Source organism: Elephantulus edwardii, unplaced genomic scaffold (assembly GCF_000299155.1).
Source record: "Elephantulus edwardii isolate Elephantulus edwardi_28Jun2011 unplaced genomic scaffold, EleEdw1.0 scaffold00017, whole genome shotgun sequence".
NCBI lineage: Eukaryota > Metazoa > Chordata > Mammalia > Macroscelidea > Macroscelididae > Elephantulus > Elephantulus edwardii.
In genome coordinates, this window is record NW_006399767.1 from 15,401,934 (window position 1) to 15,421,497 (window position 19,564).

Genomic DNA, 19,564 nt, shown 5'->3' on the forward strand with positions numbered 1-19,564 from the left:
CTGAGAAAGGCAAAGGGTCAGCAAAAGAAAGACAACAAGATGGATTGATAGAGAGACGGCACCAATGGGCTTGAGTGTGGCAGAGATCAATGGTGAAAGATAGGACAAGGTTCCTATTTGTTGTAGTTGACTGAAGGCACCTAACAATAACAAGGAATTGATTCTGGTTAATTGTAACCTCAAGTGTGCAGAGTACAATTGCTCTACAGGATTTTCAAAGCTATGACCTTTCAGAAACAGATCTCCCACCATCCAAGATACCTCTGTTTAGGTTCCAACAGCCAATCTCTAAGACAGTCCAATCCTTAACAGCTTGTTAACACCCTTGGTACCCTTGACTCAATTTTAGCAGTCAACTTTTAATTAATACGTTGTTACTAAAAAAATAATAAAAAATATGTTGTTACTAAGTATCGTCAAGTCCTAGACGACTTGTAGCAACCATATGAATGAAAGACCTGAACATGTATAACTTTAATCGTACATATCTCCAGGTTCATAGGAGGCAAGGTATTTCAGAAGTGGATGCCACTCCTGCTTCCAAGCTTGTTTTAATCGGGGAGCTCCACCAAACACTATCCTCCATAGGTAACCATTATCACATCTGACACATCAGTGTCACAGTGTTCAGCATCACAGCAACCATGAGATACCTCTGTACAGCAAATGGGCAGACCAGTGCAATGCCACTTAGAATGTTTGACCAAAAATAATTAATGTATAGATTTGGAAAAACACAGAAAAAGGAAAACAAATCAACCTTTACCTCAAGACAATCATCAATGCATAACTGCTGATGTTAAGTGCTGTGTAACCAACAAGGACTTATGGCGACCCTCTGAACAACAGATCTGAACCTTGTTCCATCCAGAATCTTCCTCTCTTTTCCTGACCTCCTGTCTACCTTTCCCAGCATGATGTCTTTTCCCCCTAATGACAACCTGCCCACAGTATGTGATGAAGTTTCACCATCTTTACCTCCAAAAAACATTTTTATTGCAGTTCTTCCAGGACAGTTATATTTGTTCTTTTTTGCTGTTCAGCAGATAATCAATACTTTTCGCCAACACCACAATCTAAAGCCATAAATTCTTCTTTGGTTTTCCTTATTAATTTTCCAACTTTCAGATGCATGGGAAGCAACTGAAAATACTATGGCTTAGATTGTTTTTCTAACAATGTATTTTGCTTGTATCCAACAAAACAGGAACCACTTAGGACAAACACGTTTTGAAAAGGGAAACCATTACCACAGCAAGATAAAGGTAAATAATCCAATAGAAAAATGGGCACAGGATATGAACAGACACTTCACCAAAGATTCAGATGGCCAAGAAGCACATGAAGAAATGTTCAAAATCCCTAGCTCTAAGAGAGATGCAAATCAAAACAACTATGAGATATCATCTCATCCCAGTCAGAATAGCAAAATTTAACAGAACAGCAAGCAACAAATGCTGGTGAGGTTGTGGAGAAACTGGAACCCTTATTCACTGTTGGTGGAAATGTAAAATGGTGCAACCACTGTGGAAGGCGGTATGGCGCTTTCTCAAAAAGTTGCAAATAGAGATACCATTTGACCCAGCAATTCCACTGCTGTGGAATTGGTCTCAAAGAGACCATAACTGACATCCTAGCAGATACATGCACACACGTGTTTATTGTGGCTTTGTTAACAATACCAAGGAGTTGGAAACAACGTAAGTGCCCATCAACAAACGAATGGATAGAGAAGCTGTGGTGTAGTCACGCAATAAAATACTATGCTGCATTGAAAAACAAGGAACTCATGCAATATTATTCAAAAATGGGTGACCCTGGAGGACATTATGCTGAGTGAAGTATCTCAGTCACAAAAGGAAAAATACTGCATGGTGCCACTGTTGTAAAACAGGACTGACCTCAGGCTTGGAAGGAGACTGAGAAAGATGGGTTCAATAATGTATACTGCATTGAAACAGATGAGAGAGAAAACTGTTTAAAAGGGATATGTGATTAGGTATTTTTGTCATGACAGGAGCCCAGAGCGAAGGCTACATAGTGGAGTGGACCTGGGGGGAGGGATTTTAAAACAATGAAAGAATTTTTCTTTTACTTTTCCAAGAGGGTAGTGTACTAGGGGGAAGGGTTGGGAGGGGAGAAAAGTGCAACAATGAATGAGTGAATGAAAATCCAAAGTATCTCTAAATTTTCACTGAAATTAATGATAATTTTTTTTTTAAAAAAGAAAATATTGATGGGGCTTGGTAACCAAATAAAAGTAATGTAACATTATTGGGAGCAGTGTTAGCCAGGCAACCAACTTCAACGGAGCCACCAGTAGTCTCAATTAACTGTAAACAAACAAACAAAACCACAAAATCTCGTCTCTATGATCATTGCTGAACTCTATGGTAGCGGACGCCTCTGTGACCCCGGAAGTGATCCAGGGAGGGCGTGCGGCAAAAATGGCGGCGAGAGCAGTAACCTGGTCCGTGTGTCGGCGTCTTTGGCAGGTACTGGGCGCGTCGGGGGACGCTGGGCCAGCAGACGGGGACAGCTGCCACGTAGGTCTCTGCCACGCGCAGTTCTGACCATCAGGCGCCTTCCCAAGTTTTTATTTTGCACTTCACAGCTCGCTGTTTATAAGGAATATGGCGAGATGCTCGTTGTACCTTGCATCCTTTGATGACATTGGTCAAGGCAAACACAGGAAGTAGAATATTAAAATCTGAGCGCTCGAAAATACATGAAATATAATTTTCCAGCATCCCATCCTTTTGCATATGCAATTTTAAAACAGACAGAAAGCCAAACAGGCTTAGAGAGCTTCGCAGGGAAGCTTGCCTTCCCAAAACGAAGGACTGAGCCGACAGTCTATTTCAGACCCTTAGAATGAAACAAAACTGAAATAATGCCCCTTAACAGCGGAGAGGTATGACATTTGGACAGGAGCCGGTGAAGTCCGACGAGTGGTGTTGCTTGCTTCCTGTTCTGGTAGCTTGGAGGAGAAGCAAACTCCAAAGAGATTTGCAGGTTTGGGTTTGTAGCATTTTATTAGAACGTAAAATAGATATCTTTTTTTATTTCAAAACTGGTATGTTTTTAAAATACTTGTGCATTTAAAAAGTACGAATAAATCCTTTGCATGTCAACATAATTAGCATTTCTCGTGGGAAAGAACTTTCATTTCCTAAATAAAAACATACTCAGTGAGAAGAATAACAGATTTCTAACAGAAGACAGATGCTAATTTGTGCATCTGCGTTTAATCTGTGGCTATATCGGAGTCATGCAGCTTCTGGAAAATGCTTCTGTGCGCTTAATAGAGTGCAAACCTCCAATTTACGGTTTAGTGTTGTTTTGAAAATAGTTGTGATATACCTTATCTCTTGAAAGTGCCCGTGAATCCCCAGTTTCTATTTGTTGTGTACTGTCCAGTCGGAACCAACCCAAAGCTGACCCAGCAGCGAGTTTTCAGTCATTAAGTCACATGGGAGGAGAATGCCCATCCTCTGGCAAGTGGATTCGAACCTCCTGTGCAACTTAACCACCTGAGCTCCCTCCTGTGGTCCTTAGACCACACTTTAGAACAACTGTTGTTAAGAAAAGGCAGATGGAGGTCAATGGTTTGAACAGAAAGAAACCCACCAAGACAGGCTTCCTGTTAGACACACACACCCTCTTAATACCCCTTAGAGAAAAAACAGAGAAAGGGAGAAGAACTTAACTTTAACATAATGTCACTGAAATCTACACGTAAAGAATGTTGAAATGTCAGTTTTTCCGTTATATACATATTGCTCTTGTTAGGTGCCAAGAGTCACGTTGCCTCCTCATCAAGGGAGAAACTCGGGCAATCTCTTCCTGTGATTTACAACCACAAAAACCCACTGGAGCATCAGCTGAGTCAGTTCTGATCCAGCGGCAATGAATTTGAATGTCATATATATTTACCACACGTTTAAAAACAAAACTAAAAAATGTCTTTAAAGTTGATTTATGACTATAAGAGCCCCTTTTGTTAGAATTTTCAGAAGCATAGGTTTAGACTGGGAGAGCTTGGTTGGGAGGATGTCCTTTGTACACCTCATCGGTGACAGCATAAACTCCTTCTGGGAAGGAGTTTCTTTGTAATTATGTGAAGAATGACATCTGCCTCTGACTACCTTATATTGTGTCTGATTTTTCTTTGGTTTTCCCCTTGATCCAAAGGACAGTATGGAACGCTTTAATTTGTTTCTGTCTTGGAGAGAGGAAAGATGATAAACTAAAAATGGCTAAGAACAGAGAACATTTTTTTACCTCCCTCCTTTAAAAAAAGTATTTATGCAGCTGTTGGTTGTTTTCATTAAGCTTCACTTAGGCTAAAATGTTCTTCTCATCACCAGAGTGTTTTAAATATTCTAGGAGCATAGTGGGTCGGGCATTGGGCTGAGCTAATTGAAAGATCATCTGTTTAGACCAAGCAGCCACTCCTGTTGGTGCCAATGGGGGGCTGCCAGTGCTAGGAATCTACTCAAGGCAGTGAGTTTTGGGTTTGCTAAACTGTTACTCACAGAAGTATTTTCACAGATGTGGTTTTCCTTCTGAAGGATTGCTAGTGGCTAAGTGGTTAAGCACTCAGCCCACCACTGGCACCACAGAGGTAAAGGTCCACAGTCCACTCCTCCCCTCAACACTTTCTCTGTAGGAAACCCTGGTGGACAGTTCTACTTTATCATATCAGGGTCGCTTTGCAACAAATGCTGGCGAGGTTGTGGAGAAACTGGAACCCTGATTCACTGTTGGTGGGAGTGTAAAATGGTACAACCCCTGTGGAAGGCAGTATGGCGCTTTCTCAAAAAAGTTGCAAATAGAGATACCATTTGACCCAGCAATTCCACTACTGGGAGTATACCCTGAAGAGACCATAACTGACATCCAAGCAGATATATGCACACCCATGTTTATTGCAGCTTTGTTCACAATAGCAAGGAGCTGGAAACAACCTAAGTGCCCATCAACAAACGAATGGCTAGAGAAGCTGTGGTGTATTCGCACAATGGAATACTATGCTGCATTGAAAAGCAAGGAACTCATCCAATATTATTCAAAATGGTTGACTCTGGAGAACATTATGCTGAGTGAAATATCCCAGTCACAAAAGGACAAATATTGCATGATGCCACTGTTGTAGAATGGGACTAACCTCGGGGTTGGGAAGAGACTGAGTAAGATTGGTTCAATAATGTATACTGCACTGAAACAGAGGAGGGAGAAAACTGTTTAAAAGAGATATGTGACTAGGTATTTCTGTCATCACAGGAGTCTAGAGCGATGGCTACATGGTGGAGGGGACCTGGGGGAGGGTTTGTAAAACTGTGAAAGAATCTTTTCTTTTACTTTTCCATAATTTTTGACTCATGTACTTATAACTTGTTAGTTAAATTTGTGTCTTCTAGGTTGCAACACCCCCGTGATACATCTTCAAGGATATGAACATGTATGGCTAAGCACAATTAATAACAGTGCATCTAAATTCCAAAATCAATCTCCATAATAGTCTATGTGTTTCCTACTGCCAAAGGGGCCCTTTAGAGTAGTGAGAGAAGATCTTCACCCTGAAACCCACAGCGTCCCTTTTCAGCAGGAAGTAGCTAAGAGAATACGCCATCCCCTTTTCCTTATGAATCAGGGTGAAGTCTCCCTCAGGGAGGAGTGGTAGGGAATGGCAAAGGACACACTGACAAAGGAGATTAAACAGAACTGGCTTTGACAAGCACTGTGGCAATTGGACAATTAAAACAGACATTCGGATGGCGGGGGAAGAACAACAAACTGGGGAAGAGGTTAGAGAGAATGGTACAGCAATGAAGGAATGAAAACCCAAAATCCCTGTAAATGTTCATTAATACTAATAAAATTTCAAAAAAAAAGAAACTGAAAAAAAAATCTATCTGCTGACACAACATTGTGCTGCCAATTTATCAGGTTACACTTTTTAATCTGAGGAACACTGAAAGGAAAAGCAGGTAGAGGATAAACTACAAATAAAGCTAAAAGAGACTTGTTACTGTGCAGTTGTTGTTAATGTCCTGTTGAGTCAAAACCGACCCATAGCTTATCCTCCAGCAGGTTTTCAGAGGTAGTAAATCACACAGGAGCATATTCTCCATATTTCTCCTGTGGATCAGCTATTGGATTCCAACTGTTTGCCTCTTGGAATGCATCACAGCATCTTACCGTTAGATAACCAAACCTCTCTTGCATGGATCCACAATCAATACCTTTGAGACCAGCAGTGAGGAAAATCAAAAGGCGAGTTGTATGGGGAAAACCTGCAGTCACGGACCCCTCCAGAGTCCTAAAAAGCAATGATAACAGTCTAGAGACTAAGGTGTGCCTGATCCAGGCCATGGTCTTCTCAATTGTTTGCTGTGTATATGAGAATTAGACACTGAATAAGGGTGACGGAAGAATTGATATCTTTGAGTTGTGGTGCTGGAGAAAAATATTGAAGAAACCATAGAATGTTATTTCTGCCAGAACAAACAAGTCTATCCTGGAGAAGGTGAAAGCAGGTTTTTCCTTGGAGCAAAGAGTTTGAAACTCTGTCTCATATACTTTGGGCATGTTGCCAGGAGATACCAGTCCTTGGAGAAGGACATCATGGTTGGAAGGGTGGAGGGACAGCTTAGGTGAGGAAGAGACCCTGGATAAAATGGATTGACATGGTAACTAGCAGCAGAGTCAAGTGTGTTAGAGACAGTGAGGTTGGCTCAGGGTAGGGCAGGGTTCAGAATCACTGTTCATAGGGTTGCTGTGAGTCGTAGTCAACTTGACAGCACTTAACAACAGGAGTCAGGATGGACTCGTAGCTGATGGTCCACTAGGTTTCCAGGACTGTAACTCATGCTGGAGGGGGTCGCCCATCTTTCTCCAGTAGATGGTGTATTCAGACCATCAGAGAGAGACCACATGTAGGTCAGCAGCACAACCCCACCCACTAGGCCACCAAGACTCCCTGAAACTACAAATGCCACTATTGTTGCATTGACTCAGCACCTGAGATTGTCCACCTTTCTCTTGCTGAGCAGCTGTGGCAATGCCCTTCTTTGGGCTGGTAAAGCGCCTTCCTCACTAGACCACCAGAGCTCCCCAAAAACTTGATGGAAGCAGTCCCATAAATTTGTAAAGCTGGATATTGTCCGCCACCAGGGGGCAGAACAAATAAAGGATTTTGAAACACTTGTTGCAGTTGGTGAAACAGTAGATAGTAATAGATGTTAAAGTTGTAATGTGTATTTTAATTTAGAAATTATTTATTCCAGTCAAGCCAGGGCATACATATGCTGGAAAATCTTTGTGAAAGCATCAAAAGAAGGATACTTTAGAATTCTTAGTCCGACTCTTAACATTGCATTATATAGACAATAGTGTCTATTGAGCAAGTATATTTAGACAAAATATGTAAGTATATTAAGATGTAAAAATTATGGGGAAAATGAAATCTCATGTGATGTGATGTTATTTGATATAATTTGTTTACTTTTGATTCATAGCTATTTTAATGTGAAAATTACTTTTTTCAAAAATTTCTTGTTCCTGAGCTTTTTATTCTTCTTAGTTTTAAAAAAATGCAGATTTTTAAAAAAAAGATTTTGAGATAGGGGATCTCTGGCAAGGAGCTGCAACTACAATCCCAGAGGTGCACGGTTCAAATCCACCAGATGCTCTGCCAGGGAAGGAGGGACAGTCTCCTCCTGTACCAGTCAGATCTGATTTGACGGTACACACACACAAAAATTAAAAAAAAAAAAAGATTTTGAGATTCCTGCAACAATGAATGGTTTTTAAAAAAGAAAGTAAACTCTGGGAGGAGCGAGGGAGGGAGAAGGAGAAAGCATGCAGCAATGAACGAATGAAAATCCAATCTTTCTGTAAATGTTCATTAAAATCACAATTAAAAAATTTATTAAAGATTTTGAGATTGCTTTTTTAATATCAACTTTTATCTTTTCCATCGTTTTCTTAAAATTAACTTGGCCATTTTCCTAGGACCATTACCTTCATGCTCAGATAGCATTTGACTTGAAATGTCTTATAGTCTTTACCCCTTCCCACTGATATTGTTGAACACAAAAAATCACAAACTCATATGTTGGGAACAAGATTCCAAAAAAAATTAAGACCAATAACCAAAGTTAAATGTCTTATAGCCTTCGATTTGTAGTGGAAATGGAATGGTTTGAAAATTGACTTTAATGCTAATACATGTCTTTCCTTCTTTTCTAGGACTCAGGAAATTTTTTTTTAAACAGTTCTAAAAACAGTGCAGTGGAAAATGGTGGTTTTCTTGTGTAAGTATATCGTTAGATAGGCTAAATTGAACAATCTCTTGGGCTCTTGTGCTGTCTTGTGCTCTTAGACATCTTTTTTCCTCCCTTCATATAGCAGTACCAATATAAAGTGGGTGCAGTTTTTAAACCTACACATTGATATTCCCAAGGAGTTGACCAAGCCTAAGGTAAGTACTATTTCTTGGTTGTTTCTATTAGCAGTAAATTTTTCATTATTTTATTAGAAGTTATTTCCCTGGGGGGGAAGGGATGGGGGAATTGTATACTAATGAAGGAATATTTTTTTTTCCTTTTTCTTTTCGGAGAGGGGAGTGAACTGGTGGGGAGGGGTGGGCAGGGAGAAAAGTGGCAGTGAATGAATGGAAATCCAAAACCTCTGTAAATGTCTATTAAAATTAATTTTTAAAAAAAAGTTATTTCCTAAATTTGAGAATTAAAAAAAAAAAGGTTTTCTGCATTACTAGCATGTGCACTGTGTGCCTAGATGAAGTATTCTCCTATGTCCCTAGATGTGTGTGCTGTGGTTCAGGGCTTCAAGGTAAATTCTGAAGGACTAAATTAATGACCCAGAATGAATAACCTCTTGCTCATAGCTTAGTGCACTGTGAAGCATTTTTGTCATAAGTAGTGATGCAAAGATTATATGTTATGGAACAGTATTTACCTAGTAACCTTCAAGTCTTTGTTTTAATGTTAATGTTTTGTTTTGTTTTATAATTGATATTTTAACAAAAGTTAACAGAAAACTTGGATTTCTTTTTTTCTCTCTCTCTTTTTTTTTCTATATTTTATTAATTTTCATAAACATTTACAGAGATTTTGGGTTTCCATTCATTCATTGTTGCACTATTCTCTCTACCCTCCTCCCAGTTTGTTCTTGTCCAAGTGCCACAGTGCTTGTCAAAGCCAGTTCTGATTAATCTTCTTTGTCAGTGTGTCCTTTGCCATTCCCTATCACTCCTCCCTGAGAGAGACTTCATCCTGAGTCATAAGGAAAAGGGGATGGCGTATTCTCTTAGCTACTTCCTGCTGAAAAGGGACGCTGTGGGTTTCAGGGTGAAGATCTTCTCTCACTACTCTAAAGGGCCCCTTTGGCAGTAGGAAACACATAGACTATTATGGAGATTGATTTTGGAATTTAGATGCACTCTTATTGATTGTGCTTGGCCGTACATGTTCATATCCTTGAAGATGTATCATGGGGGTGTTGCAACCTAGAAGACACAAATTTGACTAACAAGTTATAAGTACATGAGTCCAAAAATTATGGAAAAGTAAAAGAAAAGATTCTTTCATTGTTTTACAAACCCTCCCCCAGGTCCCCTCCACCATGTAGCCCTCGCTCTAGTCTCCTGTGATGACAGAAATACCTAGTTATATATCTCTTTTAAACAGTTTTCTCCCTCCTCTGTTTCAGTGCAGTATACATTATTGAACCCATCTTACTCAGTCTCTCCCCAACCCCAAGGACAGTCCCATTCTACAACAGTGGCATCATGTAATATTTGTCCTTTTGTGACTGGGATATTTCACTCAGCATAATGTTCTCCAGAGTCAACCATTTTGAATAATATTGCATGAGTTCCTTGTTTTTCAATGCAGCATAGTATTCCATTGTGCGAATACACCACAGCTTCTCTAGCCATTCGTTTGTTGATGGGCACTTAGGTTGTTTCCAACTCCTTGCTATTGTGAACAAAGCTGCAATAAACATGGGTGTGCATATATCTGCTTGGATGTCAGCTATGGTCTCTTCAGGGTATATTCCCAGTAAAACTTGGATTTCTAATGTTAATTTTAAGATAGAGGCCTGGGCTTGGACCTAAAGCATTGCTCAATGCTTTATTTCCCTATTGAAAGCAAGCAGTAGCTCAAAGAAGCAGCTATGTAGCCTTGATTCCTGTGATTCCATTAATCCAGTTTTTGAAACGTTAGAAAGTCTTTACAGGTTAACCCTCATAAATGCAGGACAGGGAACTCTCGTAGTGTGGTCTCTTGGGACCTGCACTGCTAACCCCAAAATAGCATCTGTTTGGCAGTTCAAATCCATCAGCAGCTCCGCGGGGAAAATCTCTTTCTGTACAACTTACAGCCTCCTGAACACCCACCAGAGGGTCAGTTAGGAGTCAGTTCTGATTAGGCAACAATGAGTTTAAGTTTTTGTGAACTGTAGAACTATATGGCATTTAAAATACTCCACACCTTGTGGTTCCATGGCTCAGGAAGAACCATTTTTTAATACTTTGGCATGAATCCTTCTAAACATTTGTCATTGTGCAGTTCTCTTATTTATGCACATTCATGGTATTTTTCAAAGCAGAATGGAACTGTGTTTTACATAGTATGTTGCTGTTTCTTTTCTCTTTTTCCCCCCATATAATTTTTTTCTCCATAATTACTAAATCTGTTTCTTCTTCTTGTGTACTGTCAAGTTGGAGCCAACCGATAGCTGACCCTCCATCAGGTTTTCAGAGGCAGTTTTAATCGCATTGGAGGAAATTGCTTATCTTTTTTCCGTGGAACAACTGATAGATTCTAACTGCATGCCTTTGGGATTGCAGTGCAGCTCCTTAGCACTCGGCCACCACAGCTCCCTATTTCTGTTTCTATTGTAGTTCATATAATCCCTAGTCTCTAACTCAGACTGCTGACACGAGGCTTAGAAGGGAAGAAGAGAGCAGGTGGGCACCGAGGCAGGCTGTCCCGTTATGAGTGGGGCACCTGCTCCTTCTCTGGCCACTTGTCAGGTGGGAAATCAAATCTCCTGATGCCAGATGTCTTCATTTTCCAATCTAAACTAGGCAGTCAGATTATAATGTGAATTCTTCTTATTTTTAGTATTTGTTAAGAATTTAGAATTTCTTGGGACCATTTCCTTTCTCCTCTGTGATCCAACTTGTGACATGTGATATCAATATATCTGTTCTCCCAAGAAGTCTATTTTGAGTAATTGGGAGTGGGTGGTTAGCTTCCTGTTCAGCAAATAAACCTCTGTAAGGGTGAAGTAACTTAACCCTAAATCATTGGATTAGCAATAGAATTTATTGGCTTAATGGATGAATAGAGTGAAGGTAATTTACCTCTTGAAAGAAAGTCAGAAATGTCAAACCCATTATTTCTAGGGTGGTTAGATGTTGGCGTGGAAGGAGGAGAGTCATGTGTACAGTCAGTGTCAGAGCATTTTAATTAGAAATGAAGAATTTGTACATTAGAACAGGCACACCATACATGAATAAAACCTAATAAAAAATAAGATGAAGAGCAGAAGCTCACCTTTCTAAAACCACCTTTTACCATTTATAAGCACCTTGATCTATGTTTTCATTTTTGTATTTTACAGAAATGCTGTAAGCTATAGCGTAGGTATTATTACCCTGTTTTATATATGAGGAAATTAAAGTGTAGTGAGATTAAGTAGCTTACTATCATCATTCATTTAGATGTGGCAGAGCTTATTTCTGAGTATGTGCTTTCCAGCCAGACTGCTTTGTTAACAAACCCTAGAATCTTTTCTCATTTTCTGTTTAAAGTTCAGTAATTCTTAAATTGAAGTACTTAGTGATTATGCAGTTTTCCTGCAAAGTCATTTTTATTTCCACTGTATTTTAACAGATTCTCATGTTGGGTGTGAAGCTGTGACTATGATACTATCTTTGTCCTAAGTTTAACAGTGTTAAGATGTTGTTTGTTGTTGTTATGTGCCATCGAGTTGCCTGCAACTCATAGCAATCCTATGCACAACAGCCCTAACTGAACCTTTCTCTATTCTCTGCCAATTTTATTGTCTCTGACACACCTACCCCCATTACCCCAAGTCACTGAATCAATCCATCTCATAGAGGGTCTTCCTCTTTTGCGCTGTCCCTCCCCCCTCCCAGGCATAACATCCCTCTGCAAGAATAGATCTTCTTTGCAACATGTCCAAAGTATGTCAGACAGAGCTTCAGAATCCTTGCCTCTAAGGTGCTGCCTGGTCTCACCCACTTTAGGACGAACCTATTTATTCCAGCAGCCCATGCTATATTCAGTACTCTTCTCCAGCACCACAGCTCAAAGGCATCAATTTTCCTTCTATCATCCCTAGTCCTTGTCCAGCTTTCTGATGCATAGCAAGTGATTGTGAAGACCATGTCCTGTATCAGGTGCTCCTTCGTTTCCAAACTGACATCATTGTTCTTTAGTACTTGGAGAGGTCTCTGACAGCAGACTTTCCCAATGAAATTTGTCTTTTAATTTCTTGGCTGCTGGTACCAGGCGTGTTGATTGTGGAGTCAAGCAAACTAAAGCTTTTAACAATCTTAATCTCGGGGGAGCTCTGGTGGCCTAGTGGCAAGAAGCTGCACTGCAATCCCAGAGGAACACGGTTCGAATCCACCAGATGCTGTGCCGGAGAAGGAGGCGCAATATCCTCCTGTACCAGTCAGATCTGATTTGACGGTACACGCACACAAAATAATTAAAAAAAAAATCTTAATCTCTTCCCCATCCATCATGATGCTGTCAGTCGGCACAGTGGTAAGAATCTTTGTTACTCAGCCTTTTTCTCTTCTTTGATTAGCAAACGCTTTGGTTCAATTGAAGGTAATCTGTTATCTTTATATATTTAGTAGTTGTAATTGTCAGACTGAAACTTACCTTTTAATTCTGAAATTATAGATAACCGTTTCTGATGAACCAGACACCTTGTATAAGCGCCTGTCAGTTCTGGTCAAAGGCCATGATAAAGCTGTATTAGACAGTTATGAGTATTTTGCTGTGCTTGCTGCTAAAGAACTTGGTCTCTCTATAAAAGTGTAAGTATAACATTTCTTTATCTGACTTGTTAGCTACTAGAACATGGCCCACCAGGAAAATGATGCTGATCCTGATAGGTCTGAGTGCTTCAAGTGGGATAAACGTTCACTCTGGGTGGTATTAGTCATCACTGAAGCAGCTCCGACTCAGAACAACTCTGTTCGGCAGAAGGAAACCAGGCGCACTGCAGCACTCACCTCACAGCCTCTACTGTGCTTTTGCTCACTGTGCCAGCCACTTGCAGGGAGTCCTCACTCCATCATGTGAGAGTTAACATCTTATTAACAGACTTACTTTAATAGGACTAATCCCTTTCTCCAGAGATTGGCCCTTCCTGATAACATGCCCAAACTATTTCAGATGACATTCTGGCCGTACAGCTTCCAAGTTTGTTGCATCGGTAGCCTGTGATGTTGTTGCTGCTTCTATCAAGTTTATTATGATTCATAGTGAGCCTGTGAACAACATAAGGGAGCCTTGCTCTATCCTGAACCTTCCCCGAGTTCTCTGCCGTGCTAGGTCCTCTTGTCACAGTCGCTGTGTCACTCTATCTCATTGAGGGCCCTCCTCTCTTTCTGTCACCCTCCACCTTTCCAAGCACGATGTCTTTTTTTTTCTAAAACTGACCTTTCCAGACAACATGCCCAACGTACGTAAGATGAAGTTTCGCCATCCTTAACTAAAAGGAGCAGCCAGTTACACTTTTTCAAAGACAGATTTATTCTTTTGGCAGTCCGTGGGATTTTTAGTACTCTGCCAACAACACATTTCAAAGGCATGGATTCTTCCTTGATTTCCTTCTTCATTGTCCAACCTCACATGCATTTGAAATGATTGATAGACTTTAGGTTTGTTGTGTATTATTTTTAGCAGGATTAACCCTTCCTATTGACTAGAATGATAGAAGAATGTCTATTTATATTTTATTTACTGGGCAAAGGTATTTGTGTGGATCACAACAATCTGTGGCAAACATTGAGAAGAATGGGAATCCCAGAACTCTTTAATGATGTTCATACAAAACGTAGACTAAGAAGCTGTTGTGTAAACAGCGCAAGGGAACATTGCATGCTTTAAAATCAGGAAGGCTGTGCATCAGGGTTGTATCCTTTCTCTAGATCTCTGCACTCTGTGTGCTGAGCACATCATTTGAGAAGCGGACTCTATGAAGAAGAATGCCATCAAGCTCCGAGGAAAACTCATCAGTAACTTGTTATGCATATTACTTAACCTTGCTTGCTGAAAGTGAAGAGGACATGATGCATTTGTTGTAGATGATCAAAGAAATAAAGCCTTCAATAGGAATTGTTTCTCAACATCAAGAAGACAGAATTTCCTCCCCACTGGACGTTAGGATAAGTAGCATCATGATAGATGAAGAAGAGATTGAAATTGTCAGCGATTCCATTTTACTTGGATCCACAACCAACAACAGCCTTGGTACCAGTGATCAGGGGAGGTATTGCATTGGGCAAGTCTGCAGTGAGAGACCTTTGCAATTGATTGAGGAACAGTGATGTCAGTTAAAGTACTAAGGTGTACGTACTTTAGGCCATGGTCTTTTCCATCACTATGCATCTAATAGCTGAACAGTGAATAAGGATGACAGAAGAAGAATTGATGCCTTTGACTAGCAGTGTTGAAGAAGAGTATTGGATATTCCATGAACTGCCAAAAAAAAGAGATGTGTCTTGGAAAGAGTGCAGCTAGAATGCTCTTTGGAGGCAAGGATAACAAAACTTTCTATCACAAACTTTGGGTGTATTGCCAGAAGAGGCTATTCCTTGGAAAGGACATCATGCTTGGAAAGGTGAGGGTCAGGGGAAAATAAAAATACCCCTAAGCAGATGGATTGACACAGTGACGGCAGCAATGGGCCCAGATATGTCAGAGATGATGAGGATGGCACAGGATAGGAAGGGTCAGATCTGTTGTTCATTGGGTCACGGTGAGTCGAACTTAAGTTAGTGGCACCTGACAACAATATACTAGACTAAGTGAACCAGAAAAACTAAGGCAATCCTTTCTCTGGAGATTGCACTGATATGAGAAACCCTCATGTTAGGGATCTCCATGGAGCAAGGGGATAGATTAATGAATGAACTTTTAGGCTCTTTGGATCTGATGATCTTTTGTGACCCATTCCCACCTAATAATTCCATCTACAAGCAAGGCAGGCTTCACTTGCTGTTTGAGTCATGGTGGGGTCAAGCCTACCTTTGTCTTGTCATCTGTTCTTTGTACTTAACAAGGCCCATTTCTAACTAAAACACAAGGCACATTTTTCCAGAATGCTGACTATAGTTTTATAATTACTGGTGCATCTCTTTTTCTAAAATGAAACATACACAGCAGACATTGCTCGGGGTCTGACCCACTGATGCCATTCAGTGAGTGTGAAAGCAGCAGCTGTGTGTGTGCTCCTGAGTCCTCACATGCCAGCTCAGTGTACCCATCTGGGCCTGTGGAAGAGTGTTCTGTTGCTGTCTGTGGTGTTTATTTTGGTCTGAACTTGATGACAGCAGTTGTTAACAGATGACAGTAGTGGCAAATGGGAGTCTGTAAACTGTAGTTAATAACTGTAATTGACCTACAAAATTGTTGAATCATGCTTTCATTACAGTGACTCAAGTTTTAACATCACTTCGCTGATTTGTATATTGTTTTGCTCATTCATTTCCAGGCATGAACCTCCAAGGAAAATAGAACGATTGACTCTTCTCAAATCAGTTCATATCTTTAAGAAGCACAGAGTTCAGTATGAAATGAGAACTCTTTATCGATGTCTAGAGGTATGTTCATTTTAGATAGAAAATGCAATCTTAGCATTTTTCAAATGCCCCAAACTTCACATTAGCATATTATAACTTTCCTTTCATTGACCAGATTGACTTCCTTTTCAGTCAGCCCAGTTACTATTCATTGTAGAAAAGAGAAATGTCTGTTTTGTTCTTACAGAAGTGGCTGGCTAGGAAAGTCAGACTGAAACAAAGCCATATTGTAACTCAGTAATACAGAGTGTCACTAATAGACACATTTGTATACTACTTGAAAGCCCTGGAATAATTTGGCTTTTATTTCAAAAATTCTAATTGGTCTACCCAATTCTAATCATTCTTTCTATGTACTAACTGCAGTTTCGCTGTTGGCGATCGCAGCACTGAGGGTTTTCATTCATCTTTTTATCCATGTAGTCTTCTGGTTAAGGATAGCATGGCCCTAAAAGCCATATTCCCGGAGTCCACACCCAGACACAGGCCCATCTCAGAGCTACTGCGGGTGTGTGGTTCTTGATCACCACAATAAAGTGGATGTCACAGTAAATTAAGTCACATGAATTTTTTGTTTGCTTCTCAGTGCATGTGAAAGCTTATGTTTACCCTACATGATAGTGTATTAAATATGCGGTGTTGCTGTATACCATAGAGTCAGAACCAACCCATAGCTAACCCTTTCGTGGGTTTTCAGAGGCAGTAAATCACACTGGTGGAGAGTGCCCATCTTTCTCCCGAGAGTATGCACTAACACTGTGAAAAAAGATTAAAATACTGCAAAAGTTGGCAGAACATGAGTGAGCAAGTGCTACTGGAAAAATTATACCGATAGATTTGCTCACTCCAGGCTTGCCACAAGCCTTCAGTTTTTTACAAGATATATTCAGGGTACAAAAAAAATGAGGTATGCCCGTACTCAGTAGCCATGTGACCAATATCTCAATTCCTTCATCTATAAAATGAGAATGATAATAAGAATAGTATCTAACGCATAAGGTTAGTGTAAGGATTAAGTGAGTTATTTATCTAGAGCACTTAGAATACGTCCATTTCATAGTAAAAGAAAATGTTTTTGTTTTTTTTTTGTTTTTTTGAAAGAAAATGTTTTGACAGCAAACGTGTATACATCTTTTATATGGGAAGCAACCTACCAGAATTTGAGAGTGCAGAAGCAGGAGTGGCATTCACTTCCTAAACAACATGTCTCCGGAAACTCTATGAACTTTGATAAATGTCGACAGTTATAGAAAGGCTTCAGGCCTTTCGTTTGTAGGATCGCTATGAGTTGTGCTTGACTCAACAGCAATCAACAACAACTATATATACATTGAAGATATAGGCCCTACTCTTAAAGAGAAAAACCTGAAACTGTGTTCACCCATGTGAGACAGAATGTGTCCTCCTGGAGCAGAGTCTTGTACTGGCTGCATCTGCTGGTTCAGTCCTTTTGTCTCTTTTGCTTAGAGTTGTTTTCTGGAGCACTTGTCTAGGTTGTGCTGACCCCATGCTTGCCAGCTCTCTCCCGTGAAGCACTCTGTGAAGCAGCTGCAGGTGGAAGGAAAGGAGATATGGGACCCAGCTCTCACAGTCATTTCAATCTCAAGAGCTGCACTGTTTTTTGGTTTTGTTTTGTTTGGTTTGGTTTTTTTTCAGTTGTTGATTCTTTGTAAGATTTGTTAGATAAAGTAAAGGTAAGGCTTCACTATTTTTACAAAGAAGACACACTCATGCTTAAAAATATTTGCATTAGAAAAATCATTCAGTGTTTCTTCAGAATGTAAACCATCTGGCCTCCTAAATTTATACACAAATAATTGAAAACATATATTCAAACAAAAATTTGAACACAACAATGCTATTCAAAACAGAAAGAACCTAAATGTCCAGTAAGTGGTGAATGGATATACCAAAAAACACCCCTATAGTCTCATTACTGCCCTTCATAGCTGACCTTCCTGTGAGTTTCAAAGGCTGTAAATGACACAAGAAGACACCGCCATTTTTCTCTCAAGGACCAGTTTGTGAGGTTGAACCTTCAGAGAGGCATGACTTCTGGGTTAGCTGCGTAACTCTGTGGACCATGACATTCATAAAAAAGAAATGAAGTTTTGATAGAGGCTTAACATAAATGAACCTCAAAAATATGCTCAGTGAAAGAAGCCTTTATGGATTGTCTGATCCATTTGTCTAAGTATCCATCATGAATGAATGCATAGATTAGTGGCTACTGGGGGCTTGGGGAAGGGGGAGTGAGGAGCAACTATTTACTCACTGGTGTTTCTTTGAGAATGATGAAAATGTTCTGGGACTCAACTAGTAGGATTGATTGTACAACACTGAATGTACCAAATATCACCAACTTGTACAATTCAAAATGGTTAATTCTGTATTGATGGAATTTTACCTCAAAAGATAGCTCTACTTTCACAGTGATGTTATTGTTGTGTGCCATTGAGTCAGAACCAACCCATAGCTGACCCTCTAGCAAGTTTTCAGAGGTAAATTGGGAGGAGATTGCATAGCCCATCATTTTTCTGCTGAGCGTCTGGTGGATTTGAACCACTTAACTTTGTCTCAGCAGCACAGTTTCTTAGCACTAAGCTACCAGACTTGTGTAATTCAAAATGTTTAATTCTCTACTAAAGGAATTTTACCTCAAAAGATATTTCTGACATTGTAGCCTGATCAGTTTAACATACGCTGTTTTAGCTAGAGCATCTGACTGGAAGTACAGCAGACGTCTACTTGGAATATATTCAGCGAAACTTACCTGAAGGGGTTGCCATGGAAGTCACAAAGGTATGCATTGAATTTCTGCTTACCCTGGAGGGAAGCATCTGTAACTGTCCTTTTAATGTGGTGAAGCTTTAGTTCTAGATCACTGAGTGGAGGGAGCCCTGAGCTCAACTGGGTCGGAGAGCGCTTGCCTAGTTGTTGGGGGTCTTCCCTCCTCTACAATACTGTCATCTCAGCAGAACCCACCACTTCCAGCCCTAGTCCTCCTGAGCCTGCTCCGATGTTTCCCTTTTCAAAGTAGTTGTCTAGTTATGGAGACCATGTTAAATAGCAGTCCTTGCAAGTCACAGAGGATTATGCATGTAAATGTACTTTATAAAGCATCATATTTCCTTCTTTATTTAAAAACCCTGCAAAATGAGAAGGGAATGAAAAAGAAGTCAAGAGGAGTTAGGGAAAAAGAATTCCCAAGTCTAACCTGCGGCCAAAGAGTGAGTTCACTTAAGTCTTCATGAGTTTAGTTTTTTTGTGTATTTTTCTTTTGTTTACTTGTTTTTCAGACAAGATTAGAACGGTTACCAGAACACATCAAGGAGCCAATCTGGGAAACAGCACCAGCAGAAAAAGAAGAGAGCAAGTCATAAAGCCATAGCAAGACCTTGTGTGCCTGGCTTTGCAGTGAGGATGGGCAGATGGATGTGCTTGAATGGTGACGGCTGCCAGCTGATAGGATTTTGCATCACCTCAGAGGCCAGATACTCTGATCAGTGGGAAACAGGAAGTGTGACTTTCATGATAGATTGGACTAGAGCAGAGTGGCCTTCTTATCTGAATTTATTTCACACATGCCATTATTTCAGATCTTATTTTAACAAATGTGAGCAACACATTTTGACTATATTTTTTAAATTTTTTTTATTTTATACTGATTTATTTACA

At 40.1% G+C, this 19,564-nt stretch overlaps 1 protein-coding gene across 1 annotated transcript; it reads left to right on the top strand.

Annotated features, from left to right (window-relative positions):
* Positions 1–2,447: 2,447 nt before the first annotated feature.
* MRPS10 (mitochondrial ribosomal protein S10) lies at positions 2,448–19,269 on the top strand. The gene is made up of 7 exons (XM_006881989.1): positions 2,448–2,495; positions 8,257–8,321; positions 8,416–8,488; positions 12,978–13,114; positions 15,799–15,907; positions 18,599–18,688; positions 19,186–19,269. Exons 1-7 carry the CDS (start codon positions 2,448–2,450, stop codon positions 19,267–19,269), a joined length of 606 nt encoding a protein of 201 aa, XP_006882051.1.
* The last annotated feature ends 295 nt before the right edge of the window (positions 19,270–19,564 follow it).